The following is a 23295-nucleotide window of genomic DNA, read 5'->3' on the forward strand; positions in this document are numbered from 1 at the left end:
CAAAGCGCTTTACAGCCAATGAAGTAGTTTTGAAGTGTAGGATGTCGGTGCCATCTCTCTCTGCCAGCTCTAAGTTTCCTACAATTAATTGTTTTAACTTGTCCCATTACCATCTCCTTTTGCCTTGCACCATCATCCCTTTTGTAATTTAATCTCTCCTGCCTTCCACCCTATCACCGACCTTCCCTTTTGTTCTTTCCTCCTCTCCCCCTTTCCCTGCCCCTGCACTTGCTAAAAAACCTGTTACATCTCCAACTTTTTCCAGTTCTGGCGAAGGGTCATCGACCTGAAACGTTAACTCTGTTTCTCTCTTCACGGATGCTGCCTGAGCTGCTGAGTATTTCCAGCATTTTATCTTTTTATTTCAGATTTCCAGCAGCTGCAGTATTTTGCTTTTGTACCAGCCCAGTCCCTGATGGGCACAAGAACCGAGTACAAAACCACCCACAATTCAACATAAACTTGATTATCTCACTCCGACAGAGCTGAGGAGGGAATGTTCTCGGCGGCTGTTGGGTCAAGCAACGAGAGGCTTTGACGGGCATTTGTAGGAGAGCAGAAGTTTCACCCTGTATCTAACCATGCCCTACCTGACCTGGCTGTGCTTGATGCTGACACCTGGGCACTCGAAATGGAAAGTGTCTCAATCCTCAGTGCTGACACCTCTCCTCATAGAAACATGGAAACATAGAAGATAGGAGCAGGAGTAGGCCATTCGGCCCCTCGAGCCTGCTCCGCCATTCAATAAGATCATGGCTGATCATCCAAACTCAGTACCCTGTCCCTGCTTTCTCCCCATATCCCTTGATCCCTTTAGCCTTAAGAAATATATCTAACTCCTTCTTGAATATATTTAATGAATTGGCCTCAACTGCCTTCTGTGGTAGAGAATTCCACAGGTTCACCACTCTCTGGGTGAAGAAATTCCTCATCTCAGTCCTAAATGGCTTACCTCTTATCCTTAGACTGTGACCCCTGGTTCTGGACTCCCCGGCCATCAGGAACATCCTTCCAGCATCTAGTCTGTCTAGTCCTGTTAGAATTTTATAAGTTTCAATGAGATCCCCTCTCATTCTTCTAAACTCCAGTGAGTATAAGCCCAATCGACCCAATCTCTCCTCATACGTCATTCCTGCCATCCCAGGTATCAGTCTGGTGAATCGTCGCTGCACTCCCTCCATGGCAAGAACATCCTTCCTCAGATAAGGCGACCAAAAAACGACCATGACGAACAACTAAGCAAAATGTCTCCAAATCTAAGAGATCAGCCTCCGAGCTCATTGCCATTTCCCTCCTGTTTCCCACAGAGACTGTCTGCAAGACCGGGATGGTGCTGCTATGTGGGGAGATCACCTCTCGTGGCGTTGTTGATTACCAGAAGGTGGTGAGGGACACGATACAGTACATTGGATATGATGATTCTGCTAAAGGTCAGTGAAAGGTCACTCGGCGTCAACTTTATTCCACCTAAGAGACCAACACTTTGTATAGCGCAGGGAATGGACCATCATTTAAAAGTCTCATGGCTCAATGTGAGGTATTTCTCAATTTAATTCTATACCGATTCTACTCAATTGCTAAACGCAATGAAAACTATCTCAAGGTATCTTCAGTTTACTGGGCTCCTCTGCTGATAGTACAGACTCAAGCTGGGGGTCGTCCCCTGGCAGAACCCTCCCGTACCTCGACCAAGTCATCATTCTTCACGTGATATTCAACCTTGCGAGGTATCATAGCCAACCCCAGTCCTGCCCTTGTGCTGATTCTGTACAGGTGCACTTTCCACCCAGCTCATCGATGGTGCTCGGGATGGTCGGGGGGTGGGTGGGGGTGGTTAACCTCTGCCAGTGGTGCTGCGGGCAAATGTAGCATCTCCACTGCTGCTGTCCCAGTTGAGGTCTGGTAACTCAGCACAAAGCTCCTAGTCTGTGCAGTTCAGTTACACGCTGCCGCTGTCTGTACCATTCACCCAAAATCTGCACCTGTTAAAATCACTCACCAACACCAGCCAAGCCTGATCATGGCACTGCCCTCACTCACTGACACAGGTGTACGAATGGCTTATGACTCCTAAAATCTCCCTCGATCAGCAGTCAGTGCCATATAATGCTAGAAATTGAACTGTGCCGCGCTAATATTCAAATGCAGAATGTGCTCGTTATTCTGTCTATTTGTGAAGGAGGGGTGGGCCTGATCACTTCCGATAGGTTAACATCTTGGAATTTAACAAGAATTCATTAAAGTCCCGTTTGCTCGTTTCCAAACATTCTAATATTTGTACAAACAAAATAACTCACAACAAGACATTAGCAATTTAATCATCGGTGAGGTTTCTATTGCTGTTGTGTTCTAGAACACAGTTTTAGTCACAGTTCTGGTCACTGGCACTGGCCACTGGCACTGGTCTCTGGACACAGCTCTGGTCTCTGGACACAGTTTTGGTCACAGTTCTGGTCACTGGTCACAGTTCTGGCCACTGGCACTGGTCTCTGGACACAGCTCTGGTCTCTGGACACAGCTCTGGTCACAGTTCTGGTCACTGGTCACAGGTCACAGTTCTGGTCACTGGCACTGGCCTCTGGACACAGTTCTGGTCACTGGACACAGTTCTGGTCTCTGGTCACAGTTCTGGTCACTGGCACTGGTCTCTGGACACAGTTCTGGTCACAGTTCTGGCCACTGGCACTGGTCACTGGACACTGGATTGGTGAGTTGGAAAGCAAAGGGAAAAGGAAAGTTCTGCATTTAAATGTCTAAATTCTGTGCTCTGTGTAGTGTCCTCTTATATGTGTACATGTTGATGATAGAGCTGGGCTCTGACCGTGTTTTGGCCGTGTACAGGCTTTGACTACAAGACCTGCAACGTGCTGGTCGCTTTGGAACAGCAGTCACCAGACATCGCACAGGGTGTTCACCTAGACAGAGACGAGGAAGACATTGGTGCTGGAGACCAGGTGTGTTAATGGCCTGCGCCACTCAGAGACCATGACATTACTGAGGCCACTGGCCGTCACAATCCAGTGGGCACTCTGAGGCACTGAGCACAGAGTATTGTGTTGCTGAACTTGGCAAAATACTGGCCGTCACGAAGGATCAATGACCATGGGAACGTATTGTTGCTTATTATTGGAACACAATGTGCTGGTACACTATCCATCTCAACTCCTTGCCTTCATAGAACGGAGCTTGTGACCTGTTCAAGCACTGATCACAATTAACAAATTCCTGGGAGGTCCATTGTTTAGGGATCAAAGTACAAAGCTCCCCCTCTCTCACCACCTTTCACCCCAAGCGAAATCAAGTTCTGTTTTTTTTGGCCTTGTGTCCCTGCAGTAGTAGCGAGTGAGTGCTGGGATCCAATCCCAAGCATGAGGCTCTATCTTAGCTAACATTCCAGCTTCAGGTCCTGCAGTGGGCGAGTCTGCCTGCTGTAGAGTAAAATCAAAGTACCATCAGGGGGGCAGAGGTTCATAGGGTTGAAGAGAATCTGGCCGGCTGTAGGCTGGCACTGACTGACTCAGACCTAGGACAGTGGGTACTTTGTGAGTGGCTCAAGAAACTGTGAAAGAAACACAAAAAGCTAGCATGCAGGTACAGCAAGCAATAAGGAAGGCAATTGGTATGTTGGCCTTTATTGGAAGGGGGTTGGAGTATAAGAGTAAGGAAGTCTTGCTACAGTTGTACAGGGCCTTGGTGAGACCACACCTGGAGTACTGTGCACAGTTTTGGTCTCCTTATCTAAGGAAGGATATACTTGCCTTGGAGGCGGTGCAACGAAGGTTCACCAGATTGATTCCTGGGATGAGAGGGCTGTCCTATGATGAGAGATTGTGTAGAATGGGCCGATACTCTCTGGAGTTTAGAAGAATGAGAGGTGATCTCATTGAAACATATAAGATTCTGAAGGGGATTGACAGGATAGATGCTGAGAGGTTGTTTCCCCTGGCTGGAGTGTCTAGAACTAGGGGGCATAGTCTCAGGATAAGGGATCAGCCATTTAAGACTGAGATGAGGAGGAATTTCTTCACTCAGAGGGTTGTGAATCTTTGGAATTCTCTGCCCCAGAGGGCTGTGAATGCTGAGTCGTTGAGTATATTCAAGGCTGAGATCGATAGATTTTGGACTCTAGGGGAATCAAGGGAAATGGGGATCGGGCGGGAAGGTGGAGTTGAGGTCGATGATCAGCCATGATCTTATTGAATGGCAGAGCAGGCTCGAGGGGCTGAATGGCCAACTCCTGCTCCTACTTCTTACATTCTTATGTTCTCAGACTGTCTTGGGCCTCTGCAGGAGGCAGCCTTGGGACATCCTGCAGCAGTGAGAGATGAACATGTGACTATATCACAGTTGTCCACTTCAGACCCATGTGCAAATGGCTACCATCGTTGTTTAAAATCCTTGAAACATCAACCCAGATTGATTATGAAACCAATATAATGTTGGACTCCCCTCACTATCAACAGTGTTGAGTCCTACAGCACGGTGTTGATGATGCAATGCTAAGCTTGAAATAGAAAAGTACACGGTACTTAACTTAGAGGTTAGCCTTGTTTACGTGTCAGCCTTAGCTCATAGCACTCTGACCTCTGAGTCAGAAGGTCATGGGGTCAAGTCCCACTCCAGAGACTTGAGCACATAATCCAGGCTGACACTCCAGAGCAGTGCTGAGGGAGCGCTGCACGGTCGGAGGTGCCGTCTTTCTGATGAGACGTTAAACCGAGGCCCCGTCTGCTCTCTCAGGTGGATGTACAAAATCCCATCACGCTATTTGAAGAAGAGATAGGGAGTTAGCCCTGGTGTCCTGGCCAATATTTATCCCTCAACCAACATCACTGAAACAGATTATCTGGTCATTATCACATTGCTGTTTGTGGGATCTTGCTGTGCGCAAATTGGCTGCCACGTTTCCTTCATTACAACAGTGACTACACGTCAAAAGTACTTCATTGGCCGTAAAGTGCTTTGGGATATCCTGAGGTCATGAAAGGTGCTATATAAATCCAAGCCTTTCTTTCTAACTCCAGAGTTTGTGCACAGCACTCAAAATGATGGTTGTATCGTCTGTTTGCACACTAATAGTGACAGTGCAGTTCACACACAGCACCTGACTGTCCGTCTTCTACTGTGCAGTGTAGTGTAAAGCAGTCCAAAGAATATCCAGAGCACACAATCTGAGTCCAAGTTAGACACCGTGCTACAATGAGGCCCATTGCTATCAATCAGCCTGAAGATATTAGACTGGTTATTAATAGTTTGGGGCCTGACCCAGGCTCCACTGATATGAATGGAAACGGGACCCAGGCAGCTGTTAACGTGTTATGTTCTGAGCCATTCTGTACTCTGTGAACTCTGCTGTCTCAGAGCATCAGGTATCTCCCGGGTTATTAGCAGCCACGGAACAGGACTGACTGTTGCATCAGACAAGGCTGTGATTCCAAGAAACAGTGTGCAGCCCTTGGTGTCGGGTCTCATGCTATAATGCTGGGCTGAGGAGGCCTCCTGAAGGGAATATTTTTCATCGTTGCCCAGGATTACTTTGCCACATTTTTTTGCCAGGAATGGGATTTGGGCTTATCTGATTTAGGATTATGTTCAAGACTAAAAATCCAAAGCCAAAAGCAAATTATGAAAACAAAATGCAAACTTGCAGATCCTGAAACAATCCATGGGAGATCTCGGACACAGGTCCACACACAATCCATGAGAGATCTCGGACACAGGTCCACACACAATCCATGGGAGATCTCGGACACAGGTCCAAACACAATCCATGAGAGATCTCTGACAAAGGTCCACACACAATCCATGAGCGATCTCGGACACAGGTCCACACACAATCCATGAGAGATCTCGGACACAGGTCCACACACAATCCATGAGAGATCTTGGACACAGCTCCACAAGCAATCCATGAGAGATCTCAGACACAGGTCCACACCCAATCTATGAGAGATCTCGGACACAGGTCCACAAACAATCCATGGGAGATCTCGGACACAGGTCCACACACAATCCATGGGAGATCTCGGACACAGGTCCACACACAATCCATGGGAGATCTCGGACACAGGTCCACACACAATCCATGAGAGATCTCGGACACAGGTCCACACACAATCCATGGGAGATCTCAGACACAGGTCCACACACAATCCATGAGAGATCTCGGACACAGGTCCACACACAATCCATGAGAGATCTCGGACACAGGTCCACACACAATCCATGGGAGATCTCGGACACAGGTCCACACACAATCCATGGGAGATCTCGGACACCGCTCCACACACAATCCATGAGAGATCTCGGACACAGGTCCACACACAATCCATGAGAGATCTCGGACACAGGTCCACACACAATCCATGGGAGATCTCGGACACAGGTCCACACACAATCCATGGGAGATCTCGGACACAGGTCCACACACAATCCATGAGAGATCTCGGACACAGGTCCACACACAATCCATGAGAGATCTCGGACACAGGTCCACACACAATCCATGGGAGATCTCGGACACAGGTCCACACACAATCCATGGGAGATCTCGGACACAGGTCCACACACAATCCATGAGAGATCTCGGACACAGGTCCACACACAATCCATGAGCGATCTCGGAAACCACTCCACACACAATCCATGAGCGATCTCGGACACAGGTCCACACACAATCCATGAGCGATCTCGAACACAGGCCCACACACAATCCATGAGAGATCTCGGACACAGGCCCAGACACAATCCATGATAGATCTCGGACACAGGTCCACACACAATTCATGGGAGATCTCAGACACAGGTCCACACACAATCCATGAGAGATCTCGGACACAGGTCCACACACAATCCATGGGAGATCTCGGACACAGGTCCACACACAATCCATGGGAGATCTCGGACACCGCTCCACACACAATCCATGAGAGATCTCGGACACAGGTCCACACACAATCCATGAGAGATCTCGGACACAGGTCCACACACAATCCATGGGAGATCTCGGACACAGGTCCACACACAATCCATGGGAGATCTCGGACACAGGTCCACACACAATCCATGAGAGATCTCGGACACAGGTCCACACACAATCCACGAGAGATCTGAGACACTGCTCCACACACAATCCACGAGAGATCTCGGACACAGGTCCACACACAATCCACGAGAGATCTGAGACACAGCTCCACACACAATCCATGGGAGATCTCGGACACAGGTCCACACACAATCCATGGGAGATCTCGGACACAGGTCCACACACAATCCATGGGAGATCTCAGACACAGGTCCACACACAATCCATGGGAGATCTCGGACACAGATCCACACACAATCCATGAGAGATCTCGGACACAGGTCCACACACAATCCATGGGAGATCTCGGACACAGGTCCACACACAATCCATGAGAGATCTCGGACACAGGTCCACATACAATCCATGGGAGATCTCGGACACAGGTCCACACACAATCCCATGAGAGATCTCGGACACAGGTCCACACATAATCCATTGGAGATCTCGGACACAGGTCCACACACAATCCATGGGAGATCTCTGAAAAAGGTCCACACACAATCCATGAGCGATCTCGGACACAGGCCCACACACAATCCATGAGAGATCTCGGACACAGGTCCACACACAATCCATGAGAGATCTCGGACACAGGCCCACACACAATCCATGAGAGATCTCGGACACAGGTCCACACACAATCCATGGGAGATCTCTGACAAAGGTCCACACACAATCCATGAGCGATCTCGGACACAGGCCCACACACAATCCATGAGTGATCTCGGACACAGGTCCACACACAATCCATGAGTGATCTCGGACACAGGCCCACACACAATCCATGAGCGATCTCGGACACAGGTCCATACACAATCCATGAGAGATCTCGGACACAGGTCCACACACAATCCACGAGAGATCTGAGACACTGCTCCACACACAATCCACGAGAGATCTCGGACACAGGTCCACACACAATCCACGAGAGATCTGAGACACTGCTCCACACACAATCCATGGGAGATCTCGGACACAGGTCCACACACAATCCATGGGAGATCTCGGAGACAGGTCCACACACAATCTATGAGAGATCTCGGACACAGGTCCACACACTATCCCATGAGAGATCTCAGACACAGGTCCACTCACAATCCATGGGAGATCTCGGACACAGATCCACACACAATCCATGAGAGATCTCGGACACAGGTCCACACACAATCCATGGGAGATCTCGGACACAGGTCCACACACAATCCATGAGGGATCTCGGACACAGGTCCACACACAATCCATGGGAGATCTCGGACACAGGTCCACACACAATCCCATGAGAGATCTCGGACACAGGTCCACACACAATCCATGGGAGATCTCGGACACAGATCCACACACAATCCATGGGAGATCTCTGACAAAGGTCGACACACAATCCATGAGCGATCTCGGACACAGGCCCACACACAATCCATGAGAGATCTCGGACACAGGCCCACACACAATCAATGATAGAGCTCGGACACAGGTCCACACACAATCCATGGGAGATCTCAGACACAGGTCCACACACAATCCATGAGAGATCTCGGACACAGGTCCACACACAATCCATGGGAGATCTCGGACACAGGTCCACACACAATCCATGGGAGATCTCGGACACCGCTCCACACACAATCCATGAGAGATCTCGGACACAGGTCCACACACAATCCATGAGAGATCTTAGACACAGGTCCACACACAATCCATGAGAGATCTCAGACACAGGTCCACACACAATCCATGGGAGATCTCGGACACAGGTCCACACACAATCCATGGGAGATCTCGGACACAGGTCCACACACAATCCATGAGAGATCTCGGACACAGGTCCACACACAATCCACGAGAGATCTGAGACACTGCTCCACACACAATCCATGAGAGATCTCGGACACAGGTCCACACGCAATCCACGAGAGATCTGAGACACAGCTCCACACACAATCCATGGGAGATCTCGGACACAGGTCCACACACAATCCATGGGAGATCTCGGACACAGGTCCACACACAATCCCATGAGAGATCTCGGACACAGGTCCACACATAATCCATGGGAGATCTCGGACACAGGTCCACACACAATCCATGGGAGATCTCGGACACAGGTCCACACACAATCTTTGAGAGATCTCGGACACAGGTCCACACAGTATCCCATGAGAGATCTCAGACACAGGTCCACACACAATCCATGGGAGATCTCGGACACAGATCCACACACAATCCATGAGAGATCTCGGACACAGGTCCACACACAATCCATGGGAGATCTCGGACACAGGTCCACACACAATCCATGAGAGATCTCGGACACAGGTCCACACACAATCCATGGGAGATCTCGGACACAGGTCCACACACAATCCCATGAGAGATCTCGGACACAGGTCCACACATAATCCATGGGAGATCTCGGACACAGGTCCACACACAATCCATGGGAGATCTCTGGAAAAGGTCCACACACAATCCATGAGCGATCTCGGACACAGGCCCACACACAATCCATGAGAGATCTCGGACACAGGTCCACACACAATCCATGGGAGATCTCGGACACAGGTCCACACACAATCCATGGGAGATCTCGGACACCGCTCCACACACAATCCATGAGAGATCTCGGACACAGGTCCACACACAATCCATGAGAGATCTTAGACACAGGTCCACACACAATCCATGGGAGATCTCGGACACAGGTCCACACACAATCCATGGGAGATCTCGGACACAGTTCCACACACAATCCATGAGCGATCTCGGACACTGCTCCACACCATCCAGCAGTTTGCCTGAGAGCTCAGATGCAGATCAACCCCATGTCCTAAAAGGAACCTAGACATGACCATGATTCCCCTCCCCCACTGTCCACAGGGTGGTCGGACAGACCCCCTTCCCACTCCGCCCCCCACCCTCCACCCCACTCATTGTCCACCAGGGAACTAAGACAGTGACCACCCGATCACAGCTCACCACGTAGCCCAGAGACCCTAAGCCACAACTAGCCTGGGGACTCGGCCAAGATCATTCCAGCCAGCTGAAGGACAAAGTGCGAGAGTGACCAGCAAAGACCATCATGTGTCATTGAACGAGAGAATACGACAGGAGCACAACTGGAGCATGTCACGCTGTCCAAGGACGGATGGCAGTGACTGAATTGGGTGGTGCCCGGTCTCTGAAGGAGAGGGGCTCTGACACTCAGTGCACACACATGGAAACCTATGAGGCCGCCCCCTTAGCTCCAGGAAGGCCGGGCAGCATCTGTGGAGCGGGAAACAGAGTTAACGTTGAAGAATGTAATTCTATGTAACAGCTAGTGACCCCTGACCCAGGAAACTGGGCTGAGGTCACAGGAACGTAGGAACAGGAGGAGGCCATTCAGCCCCTCGAGCCTGTGCCACCATTCAAGTCGATCATGGCTGATCTGTATCTGAACTCCATTGACCTGCCTTGGCTCCATATCACAGAATCAGAGAATGATACAGCACAGAAAGAGGCTATTCGGCCCATCGTGCCTGTGCCTCGATATCCCATGATAATCTTACCGAACAATCTATTGATCTCAGTCTTGAAAGTCAGGGTGGGGTCAGGACGGTGGATGGAATTTCTGCGCTGACCCAGTGTGGATGGGAAACGGAAAATCAACCCCTTCATTTTCTAAACGCGTTCGTGTCCCTTTTTCAGGGCCTGATGTTCGGCTATGCCACGGACGAGACAGAAGAATGCATGCCGCTGACAATTATCCTCGCACACCGACTCAACGCCAAGCTGGCTGAGCTCCGGCGGGACCACACACTCCCCTGGCTCAGACCTGATTCCAAGACCCAGGTGCGTGGCATTTTATGGTGTCCCTCGACGTGCGATTCCTTTACGCGCTTTCGTCTAAAACGGTTGCAGAGAGGCTCGGCGGTGCTTCAGGTGCGACGCCGGTGGAGTTTCGTGCTCCAAGGCCTCCCGTCCTCCAGCAACTGGCCTCCGTCACGGCAATGGGCGCAGGATTGACCCGGCTGGTGTGCTCCCTCTGCAGGTGACGGTCCAGTACAGCCAGGAGAACGGGATGGTGGTCCCCACTCGCGTACACACCATCGTCGTCTCCGTGCAGCACGATGAAGACGTATCGGTGGGCGAAATGCGCGCAGCCCTGAAGGAGAAGGTTGTCGATGCCGTGGTGCCCAGCAAGTACCTGGATGACAACACCATCTATCACCTCCAGCCCAGTGGACGCTTCGTGATTGGAGGACCTCAGGTTAGTCAGAAGAACATCATTCGCTAAGAGACATATACCAGGTTACGGGGCGGTTTAATAAAGATGTTCAAAACCATGAGGGGTTTTGATAGTGTAGATAGAACGAAACTGTTGCCACTAGTGGGAGGGTCGGTAACCAGAGGCCACAGATTTAAGATAATTGGCAAAAGAACCGGTGGGGGGTGGGTGTCATAGAGTCATAGAGTTATACAGCACAGAAAGAGGCCCTTCGGCCCATCGTGTCCGCGCTGGCCATCAAGCCCTGTCTATTCTAATCCCATTTTCCAGCACTTGGCCCGTAGCCTTGTATGCTATGGTGTTTCAAGTGCTCATCCAAATGCTTCTTGAATGTTGTGAGGGTTCCTGCCTCTACCACCCTTTCAGGCAGTGAGTTCCAGATTCCAACCACCCTCTGGGTGAAAAAGTTCTTCCTCAAATCCCCTCTAAACCTCCTGCCCCTTACCTTGAATCTATGCCCCCTTGTTATTGACCCCTCTACTAAGGGGGAAAGTTCCTTTCTATCTACCCTATCTGTGCCCCTCATAATTTTGTACACCTCAATCAGGTCCCCCCTCAGCCTTCTCTGAGATGAGGAGAATTTTTTGTGGAAAGTGAGTTGTTGTGATCTGGAATGCGCTGCCTGAAAGGGCGGTGGAAGCAGATCCTATCGTAACTTTCAAAAGGGAATCGGATAAATACTTGAAAAGGAAAAATTTGCAGGGCTACGGGGAAAGAGCAGGGGGGAGCAGGACTAACTGGACAGCTCTTTCAGAGACACGATGGGCCGAATGGCCTCCTTCTGTGTAGTTCGATTCTATGGGTAGAATCCAGCCCGTTGAACCTCCGGTCGTAGATTTTGCCAGTTGAAATTTCATATACAGCTGCGATAACATCGTTATTGTAAAAATGTACCCACCGCACGTGCTGTGTGAGGAAAAGGGGGGCGATCCTTCAGTCCTGTGTTGACAGCAGCAAGCCACGTTCAGAGGGCAGCTGGGTCGGAGAGTCGGAACTGCGGGTGTTGTAGTTCCATCCCCAACCAGCGAGCAGCTCCTTTGAGCGTGCATTCTCACTGGGAGCGTAGATGCAACCCTAAAATGGACATCAACCTCATCAACATGTAGGCCAGTAGAAAATCTCTAACTATTACATAGAATTTATAGCACAGAAATAGGCCATTCAGCCCAAGCAGTCTGCTTCCAGTGTTTCTGCTCCACACGAGCCTCCTCCCACCCCTCTTCATCTCACCCTATCCTTCTATTCCTTTCTCCCTCGTGTTTATTTAGCTTCCCCTTAAATGCATCTCTGCTATTCACCTCAACTATTCCTTGTGGCAACAAGTTCCACATTCTCACCACTCTCCGGGTAAAGAAGTTTCTCCTGAATTCCCTAATGGATCTATTAGTGATTATCTTGTATTTATGGCCCCTAGTTTTGGACTCCCCGACAAGTGGAAACATCTTCTCTACGTCTACCCTGTCGAACCCTTTCATAATCTTAAAGACCCCTCAGTTACCTGGATTGATGCTCCATGTGTTTTATTTTAATTCACTCCTGGGATGTGGGCGTCGCTGGCAAGGCCAGCATTTATTGCCCATCCCTAATTGCCCTCGAGAAGGTGGTGGTGAGCCGCCGCCTTGAATACAACTGAGTGTCTCACTCGGCCATTAAGAGTCAACCACATTGCTGTGGGTCTGGAGTCACATATAGGCCAGACCGGGTGAGGACGGCAGATTTCCCTCCCTAAAGGACATTAGTGAACCAGATGGGTTTAGTACGACAATCCGGTAGTTTCATGGTCACCATTACTGATACTAGCTTTTTTTTAATTGAATTTTTTAATTCCCCAGCTGCCTTGGTGGGATTTTGAACTCATGTCTCTCAAATCATTAGTCCAGACCTCTGGATTACTAGCCCAGTGACATCCCCACTATGGGGGAAGGAATCACGGTGTGCCTTGTGTTTGGATTGTTTAGGGTGATGCCGGAGTCACAGGGCGGAAGATCATTGTGGACACGTATGGGGGATGGGGAGCTCACGGTGGCGGTGCCTTTTCAGGCAAAGACTACACGAAGGTTGATCGATCGGCAGCGTATGCTGCTCGTTGGGTGGCCAAGTCTCTGGTGAAGGCCGGTCTGTGCAAACGTGTCTTGGTTCAGGTGAGGATTCAGTGGCTGGGAGACTACAGTCCAGAAATGACTATGTGTGACATTGAGATGCTTAATGCATCTGTATGACATTATTCTCTCTGCACTTTTAGCCGAGGCATTCGTCAGTTTTACTTTAAATGGATTAAAGCATCCATTAAACTAATGTAGTAATGCAGTAATGCAATACGACCGTGTTAAGCATGCATGCATTAATATCAAATACAGTCCTTTCTACACTGATGCGCTTTTGGCTGATGAAGCAGAATCAGTGCCCAGATTTGGCCGTATTGAGGGTGGAGATTAAACAAAGCTGCTACTCGCTAAAACTCCGTGGCCTAGAAATTCAGTTGATTGCGCCAGCCGGTAGTGCCTTAGGAGGAGGAGATGTTGGGCGCTAGGCGGCTAGCGGCCGGGCGCAGCACGATCTGCGCCTCTCCCCAACTTCACTCACGATTTAGCGGCGGCGCAAAGTCTTTGCGCGCGCTCAGCTGCGCGCGCAGATCCTGACGTCATTTCCTCGTGCAACGCCCTTTGTGCGCCCCAAACCGGAAATTCAGTCGCTACGCCCTATTGTGCGCCTGGCGCCCCTAGCGACTGGTAGAGGGGAACGGTTCTCAGTCGATGCGGGGCGCGGGGGGCGCAAATTAAAGGGCACACCTCCTGCAGTAGAAAAGGCTGCCATTTCACAGCACACCTTTTTGAGAGACGGATCTTTGCAGAGAGACCAAGGTAGAGAGCTTTCTGCTTTGGCTCAAAACTCGGACAGGTACTTGTGGCTTCAGGCCACAGCTTTCCACTTGTCTTTGCCTTCAGTGACATATCATTGTTTGCTAACATATAATGGGGGCTGCAATGGGTGCAAACGCTGGCCTTCTCCATTGCATCCAAAGGGCTCACAGACGCCGTGAGAGAGTGGCAGTCCTGGCTAGACGGAGAGGGGGCAACAGGCGTCGGGAACGGAGGCGTTACCCACCCAGGGTATACCGCCAGCAGTTCTCCTATCTGAACATGTCTGACGAGCAGTGTGTTCGGAGGCTACGATTCCGAAGGGAGGTGGTCACTGAGATCTGCCACCTGCTTGGCGGTGATCTGCAACCACATCTGAGGAGCAGGACGTCTCTGTCGGTGGCAGTGAAGGTGACGGTGGCTCTCAACTTCTATGCCACCGGCTCCTTCCAATCCGCTACTGGGGACATTTCCAACATCTCCTAGTTCGCCGTGCATTGCTGCGTCCGCCAGGTGACCAATGCCCTTTTCAAAAGGAGATGTCAGTTCATCTCCTTCTCCATGGCCCTTGTCAAACAGCAGCATCGTGCAATGGGCTTTGCAGCATTCGCGGGCTTCCCCATGGTGCAGGGCGTCATTGACTGCACGCATGTGGCTTTGCGGGCACCTCTGGAGAATGCCGAGGATTACCACAACTGGAAGGGCTACCATTCGCTCAACGTTCAGCTGGTGTGTGACCACAGGCAGCTCATCCTAGCTGTCAATGCCCGCTTTCCAGGCAGCAGCCACGATGCCTTCATCCTGCACCAGACGTCTGTGGCAGACATGTTCCAGGCCCAGCCTCACCCACGAGGATGGCTTCTCGGGGACAAAGGCTATCCTTTGTGTACCTGGCTGATGACCCCGCTCCGTGCGCCCAGCACCCCTGCTGAAGAGGGATACAACGACAGCCATCAAGCGACCAGGAACATCATTGAGCAAACAATTGGCGTCCTGAAGCAACGGTTCCGCTGTCTGGATCGTTCCGGTGGAGCCCTACAATATTCGCCGGAGCGAGTCTCCCATTTCGTGGTCGTGTGCTGCATGCTGCACAACCTGGCTATCCGCAGGACTCAGCCACTGCCACCAGAGATTGGAGGACCACCTGAGGAGGAGGAGGAGGAGGAGGAGGAGGACCAGCACAGGAGGGAGGCAGAAAGTGCAAGGGCCGCCCGTCGCCGGCTTATTGAACGTTGGTTCTAGGCCCCCTCTCAGGGAATGGCTTGTGCCAATGTCACCAGATGAATGTAGCCGCTCCACAAGCCCTCAGCCGAGCAGGGCAACCAGGACTTGCAAAAAAAAACATGCACAGTGCGATTTAAGAACATTAATTTATTGCAAACCTCTGCCCTTCCCACATTACAACCTCATGTTGAGAAGGCCCCTCCAAAAACACAAAACTAACAGTCTCGGCCTTACAAAAAAAAGAAAGACACCAGTCTCGGCCTTACAAAAACAAAGAAAGACACCAGTCTCGGCCTTACAAAAGAAAGAAAGACACCAGTCTCGGCCTTACAAAAACAAAGAAAGACACCAGTCTCGGCCTTACAACAAACACAAAGCATTTGTGCAGACCTTCTACTTTTTGCCCTGCGAGGGCGATGCCTTTCGCATCCGTGACTGGCCCCTGCCCACCCTGCAGCTCCTCCTCAATGGGACCCCAGTGGCTGCAGCAAGGCTGGGGGAAGGCTGCTGAGGGTCAGATGGCGAGACGGCAGATGCCCTTGGGGGTCGGCCTGCACCAGCTCTGGCCCTGGAGGGTCCGGCTGCTGACTGCTGCAACTCTGCTTGGGCGGCAGCAGTCTGTCCAGCGGCTCATCGCAGCTGCAATGGCGGAGTGGCAGTGTCGGCTGCAGGAATGGTGCCAACCTGAGAGATCGCAGGTGCTCCCTGGTCGCCTGATACATTGGCACTCGCACAGGCCAGCACTGCAGCATGCGCAGCAAACAGCTGAAGAACAGACTGCTGGGCTGCTGCTGTGTGGCGGGTGCCCTGGCGATGCCTGGCCGATCCAGCGAGGGTGGCAGCAGTTAGTGCCCGTGTGGCCCTGGTCTGTGCACGCATGACAACAGCCAGTGAATGAACGGCACGACTGAGCACTTGGCTCGAAGCCGCCTGTGCTGCCGCGAAGTCCTGCAGACTCCTGGCCTGTGCTGCACTGAATTGTTCCAGACTCCTGGCCTGTGCTGCACTGAATTGTTGCAGACTCCTGGCCTGTGCTGCTCCAAATTGCTGCACACTCCTTGACAAAGACTCAATGGAGTCAGGCATCCTTGCCACTGCAGCCATGAGCTCAGTGTGCCTGCGCTCAGCCTGGACGGCCATTTCCTCCAGGAGCCGCACCTCCTCTGCGCTCACCGTCGCAGGACTGGAGGCCGCACTCACCCTCTGGGGAGAAGTCCGCCGAGCTTCCCCACCCGTCCCGCGTTGCTGCAGCCCGCTGGGCCCCGGAGCTTCACTCTCCTCCGACCCTTCCCCCCGGCTCCCCTCCAGGGAAGACGTGTCCCCTTCATCGCCATGGGCTGGCGCGGCTGAGGGTGGCACTGATGGGCCGGCTTCCTCTTCCTCCTCCTCGAATTCCGAATCGCTGACAGTGGCAGCTTGAGGGCCCGCCTCCTCACCTGGCGATTCACCATCTGAAAGCAGGGAGGCACAGCTTTAGAGTGAGGACAGGGCGGCAGCGAGGGAGGCATGAGTGCTGCCATGCACTGCATTGGTCGGACAGTGGCAAAGGATGCTGATCTGAGGCGCAAGTGGAAAGAGAGAGGTCAAAAAGGTGATGCCCTTACCATTGGTGCCCAGAACAGGGTCAGCATCTCCACTGGCGACGGGGCCAATCAGCCGGCCTGCCATAATGCGCTCCACACGCTGGTCGAGGTCGGAGAGCTCTTTGACGTCAGGACGGCCTCCCCCGGTCTCACGTAGCTTCCTCCGGTTGTGCGCCACCTTGGCCTGCAAGAGAAAGGATGGCCTCTAAGTACAGTGTGAAGCCCTGATCTTGTCTGCAATGCCTCCCATGGTCGAATAGCTTGTACAGTGTGAAGCCCTGATCTTGTCTGCACTGCCTCCCATGGTCGAATAGCTTGTACAGTGTGAAGCCCTGATCTTGTCTGCAATGCCTCCCATGGTCGAATATCTTGTACAGTGTGTAAAGTGCTGAATGTGCAAGAGATTTTCATGACAGTCCCATAGCTGCTGGATGGGGGCTGGCCATTAGGGCTTTCAGGTCCCTTTGCCCATAAATTGAGGTGCACATGCAGGGATGAGGAGGACACTGGAAAATGTACTCACCCTGACAACCCGAGTGAGGTCGTTGAACTTTTTCCGGCATTGCACAGGAGTCCTGGCAACCACGCTGTTGGAAGTCACCCTGTTTGAGACCTCCCTCCAGGCTTTCCGGTAGGCGCTGGGCAGCGGCCTCCTGCCACCTTCTGGGATCAGAACATGGCGCCTGCGCTCCACTCCGCCAACCAGCACCCTCAGGTCACCGTCGCTGAAGCGCTGCGCTCTCTCCCTGGCCTTCTCCATAGCCCTGGGCGTTGTGCAGATGAAGCAGAAGTGGTCAGGCCTAGGTTGAGGGCTGCAGTGTGCAGGGCGTGGCAGGCAAACAAATCCACCCTCCCCCTTTAAGAGCTGACCGGCGCCAGAGTGTCTGCCCTCAATCAACAACTCGCCGCACCTGCGCTGCGCCCGGCCTCGGGGGTATCGCTCAGCACCGCCGGCTTAGCGCCTAAAGATAGTCGTGCATCGCCTGTTTTAGCGCAGCAGCAACCTCTTGGGGCAATGCGACTGAATATCGGCAAAGGTGGAGCGACCTTGCACCGGGCGCAAACTTTAGCGGCCGCCCGACTTTAGCGCCCCGAACGTGGCTATACTGAATTTCTAGGCCTGTGTTTAAAACGTCTGTTAACTCACAGCAGCTAGTCCACAATGAATGAAGTGCTTGGGGTGATTGTGTCAGACGATGCCTATTGAGAGCCGATGGGCAGGCTATGCTCACCCTGAGAAGATGGTGGTGCACCTTCTCCTTGACCCACTGCTGTTCTTGTGCTGGTGCTGCTCCCATGATGGCATTAGGTAGGGAGTTCCAGGATTTTGACCCAGCGATGATTAAGGAATGGTGATACATGCCCAAGTCAGGATGAGGTGTGACTCGGAGGAGAACCCGGAGGTGACGGTGTTCCCACAACATTGCTGCGTGTGTGTTCATGTATGTGCGGTTGAGAGTGGGCATGTTTGTGTAAGTGTGTGATTGTGGGAGAGTGTGTGTGTGTGTGTTTGGTTGTGAGAGAGTGTGAGTGGTTGTGAGAGAGTGTGTGAGTGTGTGTGGTTGTGAGAGAGTGTGAGTGTGTGTGCGGTTGTGAGAGAGTGTGAGAGTGTGTGTGGTTGTGAGAGAGTGAGTGTGTGTGCTTGTGAGAGAGTGTGTGTGTGGTTGTGAGAGAGAGTGTGAGTGTGTGTGGTTGTGAGAGAGTGTGAGTGTGTGTGTGGTTGTGAGAGAGTGTGAGTGTGTGTGTGGTTGTGAGAGAGTGAGTGTGTGTGGTTGTGAGAGAGTGTGAGTGTGTGTGGTTGTGAGAGAGTGTGAGTGTGTGTGCGGTTGTGAGAGAGTGTGAGTGTGTGCGGTTGTGAGAGAGTGAGTGTGTGTGGTTGTGAGAGAGTGAGTGTGTGTGGTTGTGAGAGAGTGAGTGTGTGTGGTTGTGAGAGAGTGTGAGTGTGTGTGGTTGTGAGAGAGAGTGTGAGTGTGTGTGGTTGTGAGAGAGTGTGAGTGTGTGTGCGGTTGTGAGAGAGTGTGAGTGTGTGTGTGGTTGTGAGAGAGTGAGTGTGTGTGGTTGTGAGAGAGTGTGAGTGTGTGTGGTTGTGAGAGAGTGTGAGTGTGTGTGCGGTTGTGAGAGTGTGAGTGTGTGTGCGGTTGTGAGAGAGTGAGTGTGTGTGGTTGTGAGAGAGTGTGTGAGTGTGTGTGGTTGTGAGAGAGTGTGAGTGTGTGCGCGGTTGTGAGAGAGTGAGTGTGTGTGGTTGTGAGAGAGTGAGTGTGTGTGGTTGTGAGAGAGTGTGTGAGTGTGTGTGGTTGTGAGAGAGTGTGTGAGTGTGTGTGGTTGTGAGAGAGTGTGTGAGTGTGTGTGTGTGCGCGGTTGTGAGAGAGTGAGTGTGTGTGGTTGTGAGAGAGTGAGTGTGTGTGGTTGTGAGAGAGTGTGTGAGTGTGTGTGGTTGTGAGAGAGTGTGTGAGTGTGTGTGGTTGTGAGAGAGTGTGTGAGTGTGTGTGGTTGTGAGAGAGAGTATGAGTGTGTGGCTGTGAGAGAGTGTGTGAGTGTGTGTGGTTGTGAGAGAGTGTGTGAGTGTGTGTGGTTGTGAGAGAGTGTGAGTGTGTGTGGTTGTGAGAGAGTGTGTGAGTGTGTGTGGTTGTGAGAGAGTGTGTGAGCATGTGTGGTTGTGAGAGAGTGTGTGAGCGTGTGTGGTTGTGAGAGAGTGTGAGAGTGTGTGTGGTTGTGAGAGAGTGTGTGAGCGTGTGTGGTTGTGAGAGTGTGAGTTTGTGTGCGGTTGTGAGAGAGTGTGAGAGTGTGTGTGGTTGTGAGAGAGTGTGTGAGTGTGTGTGGTTGTGAGAGAGTGTGTGAGTGTGTGTGGTTGTGAGAGAGTGTGTGAGTGTGTGTGGTTGTGAGAGAGAGTGTGAGTGTGTGTGGTTGTGAGAGAGTGAGAGTGTATGTGCGGTTGTGAGAGAGTGTGTGAGTGTGTGTGGTTGTGAGAGAGTGAGTGTGTGTGGTAGTGAGAGAGTGTGTGTGTGTGTGTGGCTGTGAGAGAGTGTGAGTGTATGTGTGGTTGTGAGAGTGTGTGAGTGTGTGTATGGTTGTGAGAGAGTGTGAGTGTCTGTGGTTGTGAGAGAGTGTGAGTGTGTGTGTGGTTGTGAGAGAGTGAGTGTGTGTGGTAGTGAGAGAGTGTGTGAGTGTGTGTGGCTGTGAGAGAGTGTGAGTGTATGTGTGGTTGTGAGAGAGTGTGTGAGTGTGTGTGTGGTTGTGAGAGAGTGTGTGAGTGTGTGTGGTTGTGAGAGAGAGTGTGAGTGTGTGTGTGGTAGTGGAGAGTGTGAGTGTGTGTGTGGTTGTGAGAGAGAGTGTGAGAGTGTGTGTGGCTGTGAGAGAGTGAGTGTGTGTGGTTGTGAGAGAGTGTGTGAGTGTGTGTGGTTGTGAGAGAGTGTGTGTGTGTGTGTGGCTGTGAGAGTGTGTGTGGTTGTGAGAGAGTGAGTGTGTGTGGTTGTGAGAGAGTGTGTGAGTGTGTGTGTGGTTGTGAGAGAGTGTGAGTGTGTGTGTGGTTGTGAGAGAGTGAGTGTGTGTGGTAGTGAGAGAGTGTGTGAGTGTGTGTGGCTGTGAGAGAGTGTGAGTGTATGTGTGGTTGTGAGAGAGTGTGTGAGTGTGTGTGGTTGTGAGAGAGAGTGTGAGTGTGTGTGTGGTAGTGGAGAGTGTGAGTGTGTGTGTGGTTGTGAGAGAGAGTGTGAGTGTGTGTGTGCTTGTGAGAGAGAGTGTGAGTGTGTGTGTGTGTGGTTGGGAGCGAGTGTGTGAGTCGACGTGGTTGGGAGTTATTCTGGTTGAGTGTGATTGTGGTTGTGAGTGTGATTTTGTATGCACATTTGAGAGAGTTTGTTCATTTATTTGTGGTTGTGAGTGAGTGTGTCAATGTGTGTGGCTGTGAGTGAGTGTGTCAATGTGTGTGGCTGTGAGTGAGTGTGTCAATGTGTGTGGCTGTGAGTGAGTGTGTCAATGTGTATGGCTGTGAGTGAGTGTGTCAATGTGTGTGGCTGTGAGTGAGTGTGTCAATGTGTGTGGCTGTGAGTGAGTGTGTCAATGTGTGTGGCTGTGAGTGAGTGTGTCAATGTGTATGGCTGTGAGTGAGTGTGTCAATGTGTGTGGCTGTGAGTGAGTGTGTCAATGTGTGTGGCTGTGAGTGAGTGTGTCAATGTGTGTGGCTGTGAGTGAGTGTGTCAATGTGTATGGCTGTGAGTGAGTGTGTCAATGTGTGTGGCTGTGTGTGAGTGTGTCAATGTGTGTGGCTGTGAGTGAGTGTGTCAATGTGTATGGTTGTGAGTGAGTGTGTCAATGTGTGTGGCTGTGAGTGAGTGTGTCAATGTGTGTGGCTGTGAGTGAGTGTGTCAATGTGTATGGCTGTGAGTGAGTGTGTCAATGTGTGTGGCTGTGAGTGAGTGTGTCAATGTGTGTGGCTGTGAGTGAGTGTGTCAATGTGTGTGGCTGTGAGTGAGTGTGTCAATGTGTGTGGTTGTGAGTGAGTGTGTCAATGTGTGTGGCTGTGAGTGAGTGTGTCAATGTGCTGAGTCTGTGTGTGGTTGTCAGTGATTGCCTGAGTCTATGCTTGTGATTGTCACCTTATTCTCCTGTTTTTACAAGACGATTTTAAGCCGCGTTATATCACAGTTTGTTCAGTGAAACCACTCTTCGTGCAAAGACTTATTGCTGTAAATTTGCAGGTTGCTTACGCCATTGGTGTTGCTGAGCCGCTCTCCATCTCCATTTTTTCATACGGCACCTCACAAATGGGCGACCGGGCGTTGATGGAAATTGTGAGAAAGAACTTTGACCTTCGACCCGGCGTGATTGTCAGGTAAAGTGAGCGTGTTTTGCCTGGTTCTGGGAGTGAAAGGTGGGGATTGGCGGGGGTTGGCCTGAGCCACGCGTGCAGTGCTCAGTGCGGCGGATCGCTCTTGTCAGGGCAGTGCGGATATAATTGTAGAGTAAAGCCTGTGCGTTCCCTGCCACGCCTGATACGTGCAGCCTGTGCGCGAGGCCCCTTCAGCAGCCCGTCCTGGTAAAATTGGCCCTGTAGCTCAGTAAAGCATTCACTCAGGGAAAAGCTCCTGTTGGCAGTTTAAGGTGACCCCGTTAGATGGCGGCACCACCATCCACGATAGCGGGCAAACCAGGGTCGCCAACTCTGACTGCACATATTCCTTGACGAAATAAAACTCACTACGCACTTGGTTTGAGCATAAAGCAAGGCTTTAATCAACTTGTTTCAGAACATGGAGGTCTAGTTGTACTTCACTAGTTCCTTGTCTTACAAAATGTCCCTGACAAGCTGGGGCCGACGCCCGAGTATTTATACTCCTTGGACGGCGCCACCAGCTGGCCGTCCAGCGTTATTTCACGAGTAGTTTCTTGATGAATGATGAGATTTATAACATTCTTCACATGATCTCCCACCTCCAATCGCCCCACCCAGTCGAACAACATTTCGCCGCTTCCTCCTCACATCTCCAATACTTTTATAACTAAGAGCCAAAACTGTTCATAGAAAATGACGCAAGCAGACAATTTTTTCAATGGCCCAATGATCTCTCTCCCATGTTTTTTTTTGCTGGCGGCAGTGTCCAGGGGATTGATCTTTAATTCCTGGAGACTCCAGGGCAATCCTGGAGGGTTGGCACCACCCAGTGACAAGCATCAATTGGCTGCAATGGGAAGCACAAGCAGCCATCTTTCCCGGGCCGCAGCCTACCCCTCAGTCAGACCAGAAATAAACGTTCCCACCTTTCGAACTGCTGTCCCTATACAAATTCTCAATTGTTGTTGGGTTGCCCCCCCTGGTGAGCGGAATCCAACCTGCTGTGTGAATGGGCCACGTCCCATAGCGCTCTCAGTCCCAGAGTGGCCCATAGCTGCTTTTACATGAATCAGTTCCATAGTACAGTTTAAGCTGAGCAGAACAAGGAACAGTAACCGATTCAGAATGAAGACAAAGGGACAGATGTACAACTTCATACACCAGAATGGAATGGCCTTCATTGCATCCACTTAACAGTAATCTCCCAGCAAAATCCATTGGGCAGGGGGATGTACGGTGCTCTGCAGTGCAAGGTCCCTTCGTCCTTTTCATGTGGGGCTCTCTATACCAAGGTGCAATGCTCTGGATTTTCGTTGGGTTCTCTTTGAGCTACGTTCCCTCCCGTGGCCAATGGTGGGACTGCTGCTCTTCTCACTATATGCGTACGATCTGGACTCGGGTGTGGGGGCACAAGATCGAAAATTTGCAGGCTGCACAAAAATTGGTGCATG

General features: G+C 51.4%; 1 protein-coding gene across 1 annotated transcript in view; it reads left to right on the forward strand.

Moving 5' to 3' along the window:
• LOC147098479 (S-adenosylmethionine synthase-like) overlaps positions 1-23295 on the forward strand; it is a 66575-nt gene that overhangs the window by 38524 nt on the left and 4756 nt on the right. The window contains exons 3-8 of the mRNA XM_085970225.1: positions 1308-1430; positions 2842-2954; positions 10772-10915; positions 11115-11333; positions 13310-13492; positions 21711-21844. Of these exons, the coding sequence (XP_085826351.1) occupies positions 1308-1430; positions 2842-2954; positions 10772-10915; positions 11115-11333; positions 13310-13492; positions 21711-21844 (916 nt within the window). The remainder of the gene's footprint in view (positions 1-1307; positions 1431-2841; positions 2955-10771; positions 10916-11114; positions 11334-13309; positions 13493-21710; positions 21845-23295) is intronic.

This window comes from Somniosus microcephalus, chromosome 29 (genome assembly GCF_052327205.1).
Source record: "Somniosus microcephalus isolate GS21.2 chromosome 29, FLI_Smic_1.0, whole genome shotgun sequence".
In the NCBI taxonomy this organism is placed as follows: domain Eukaryota; kingdom Metazoa; phylum Chordata; class Chondrichthyes; order Squaliformes; family Somniosidae; genus Somniosus; species Somniosus microcephalus.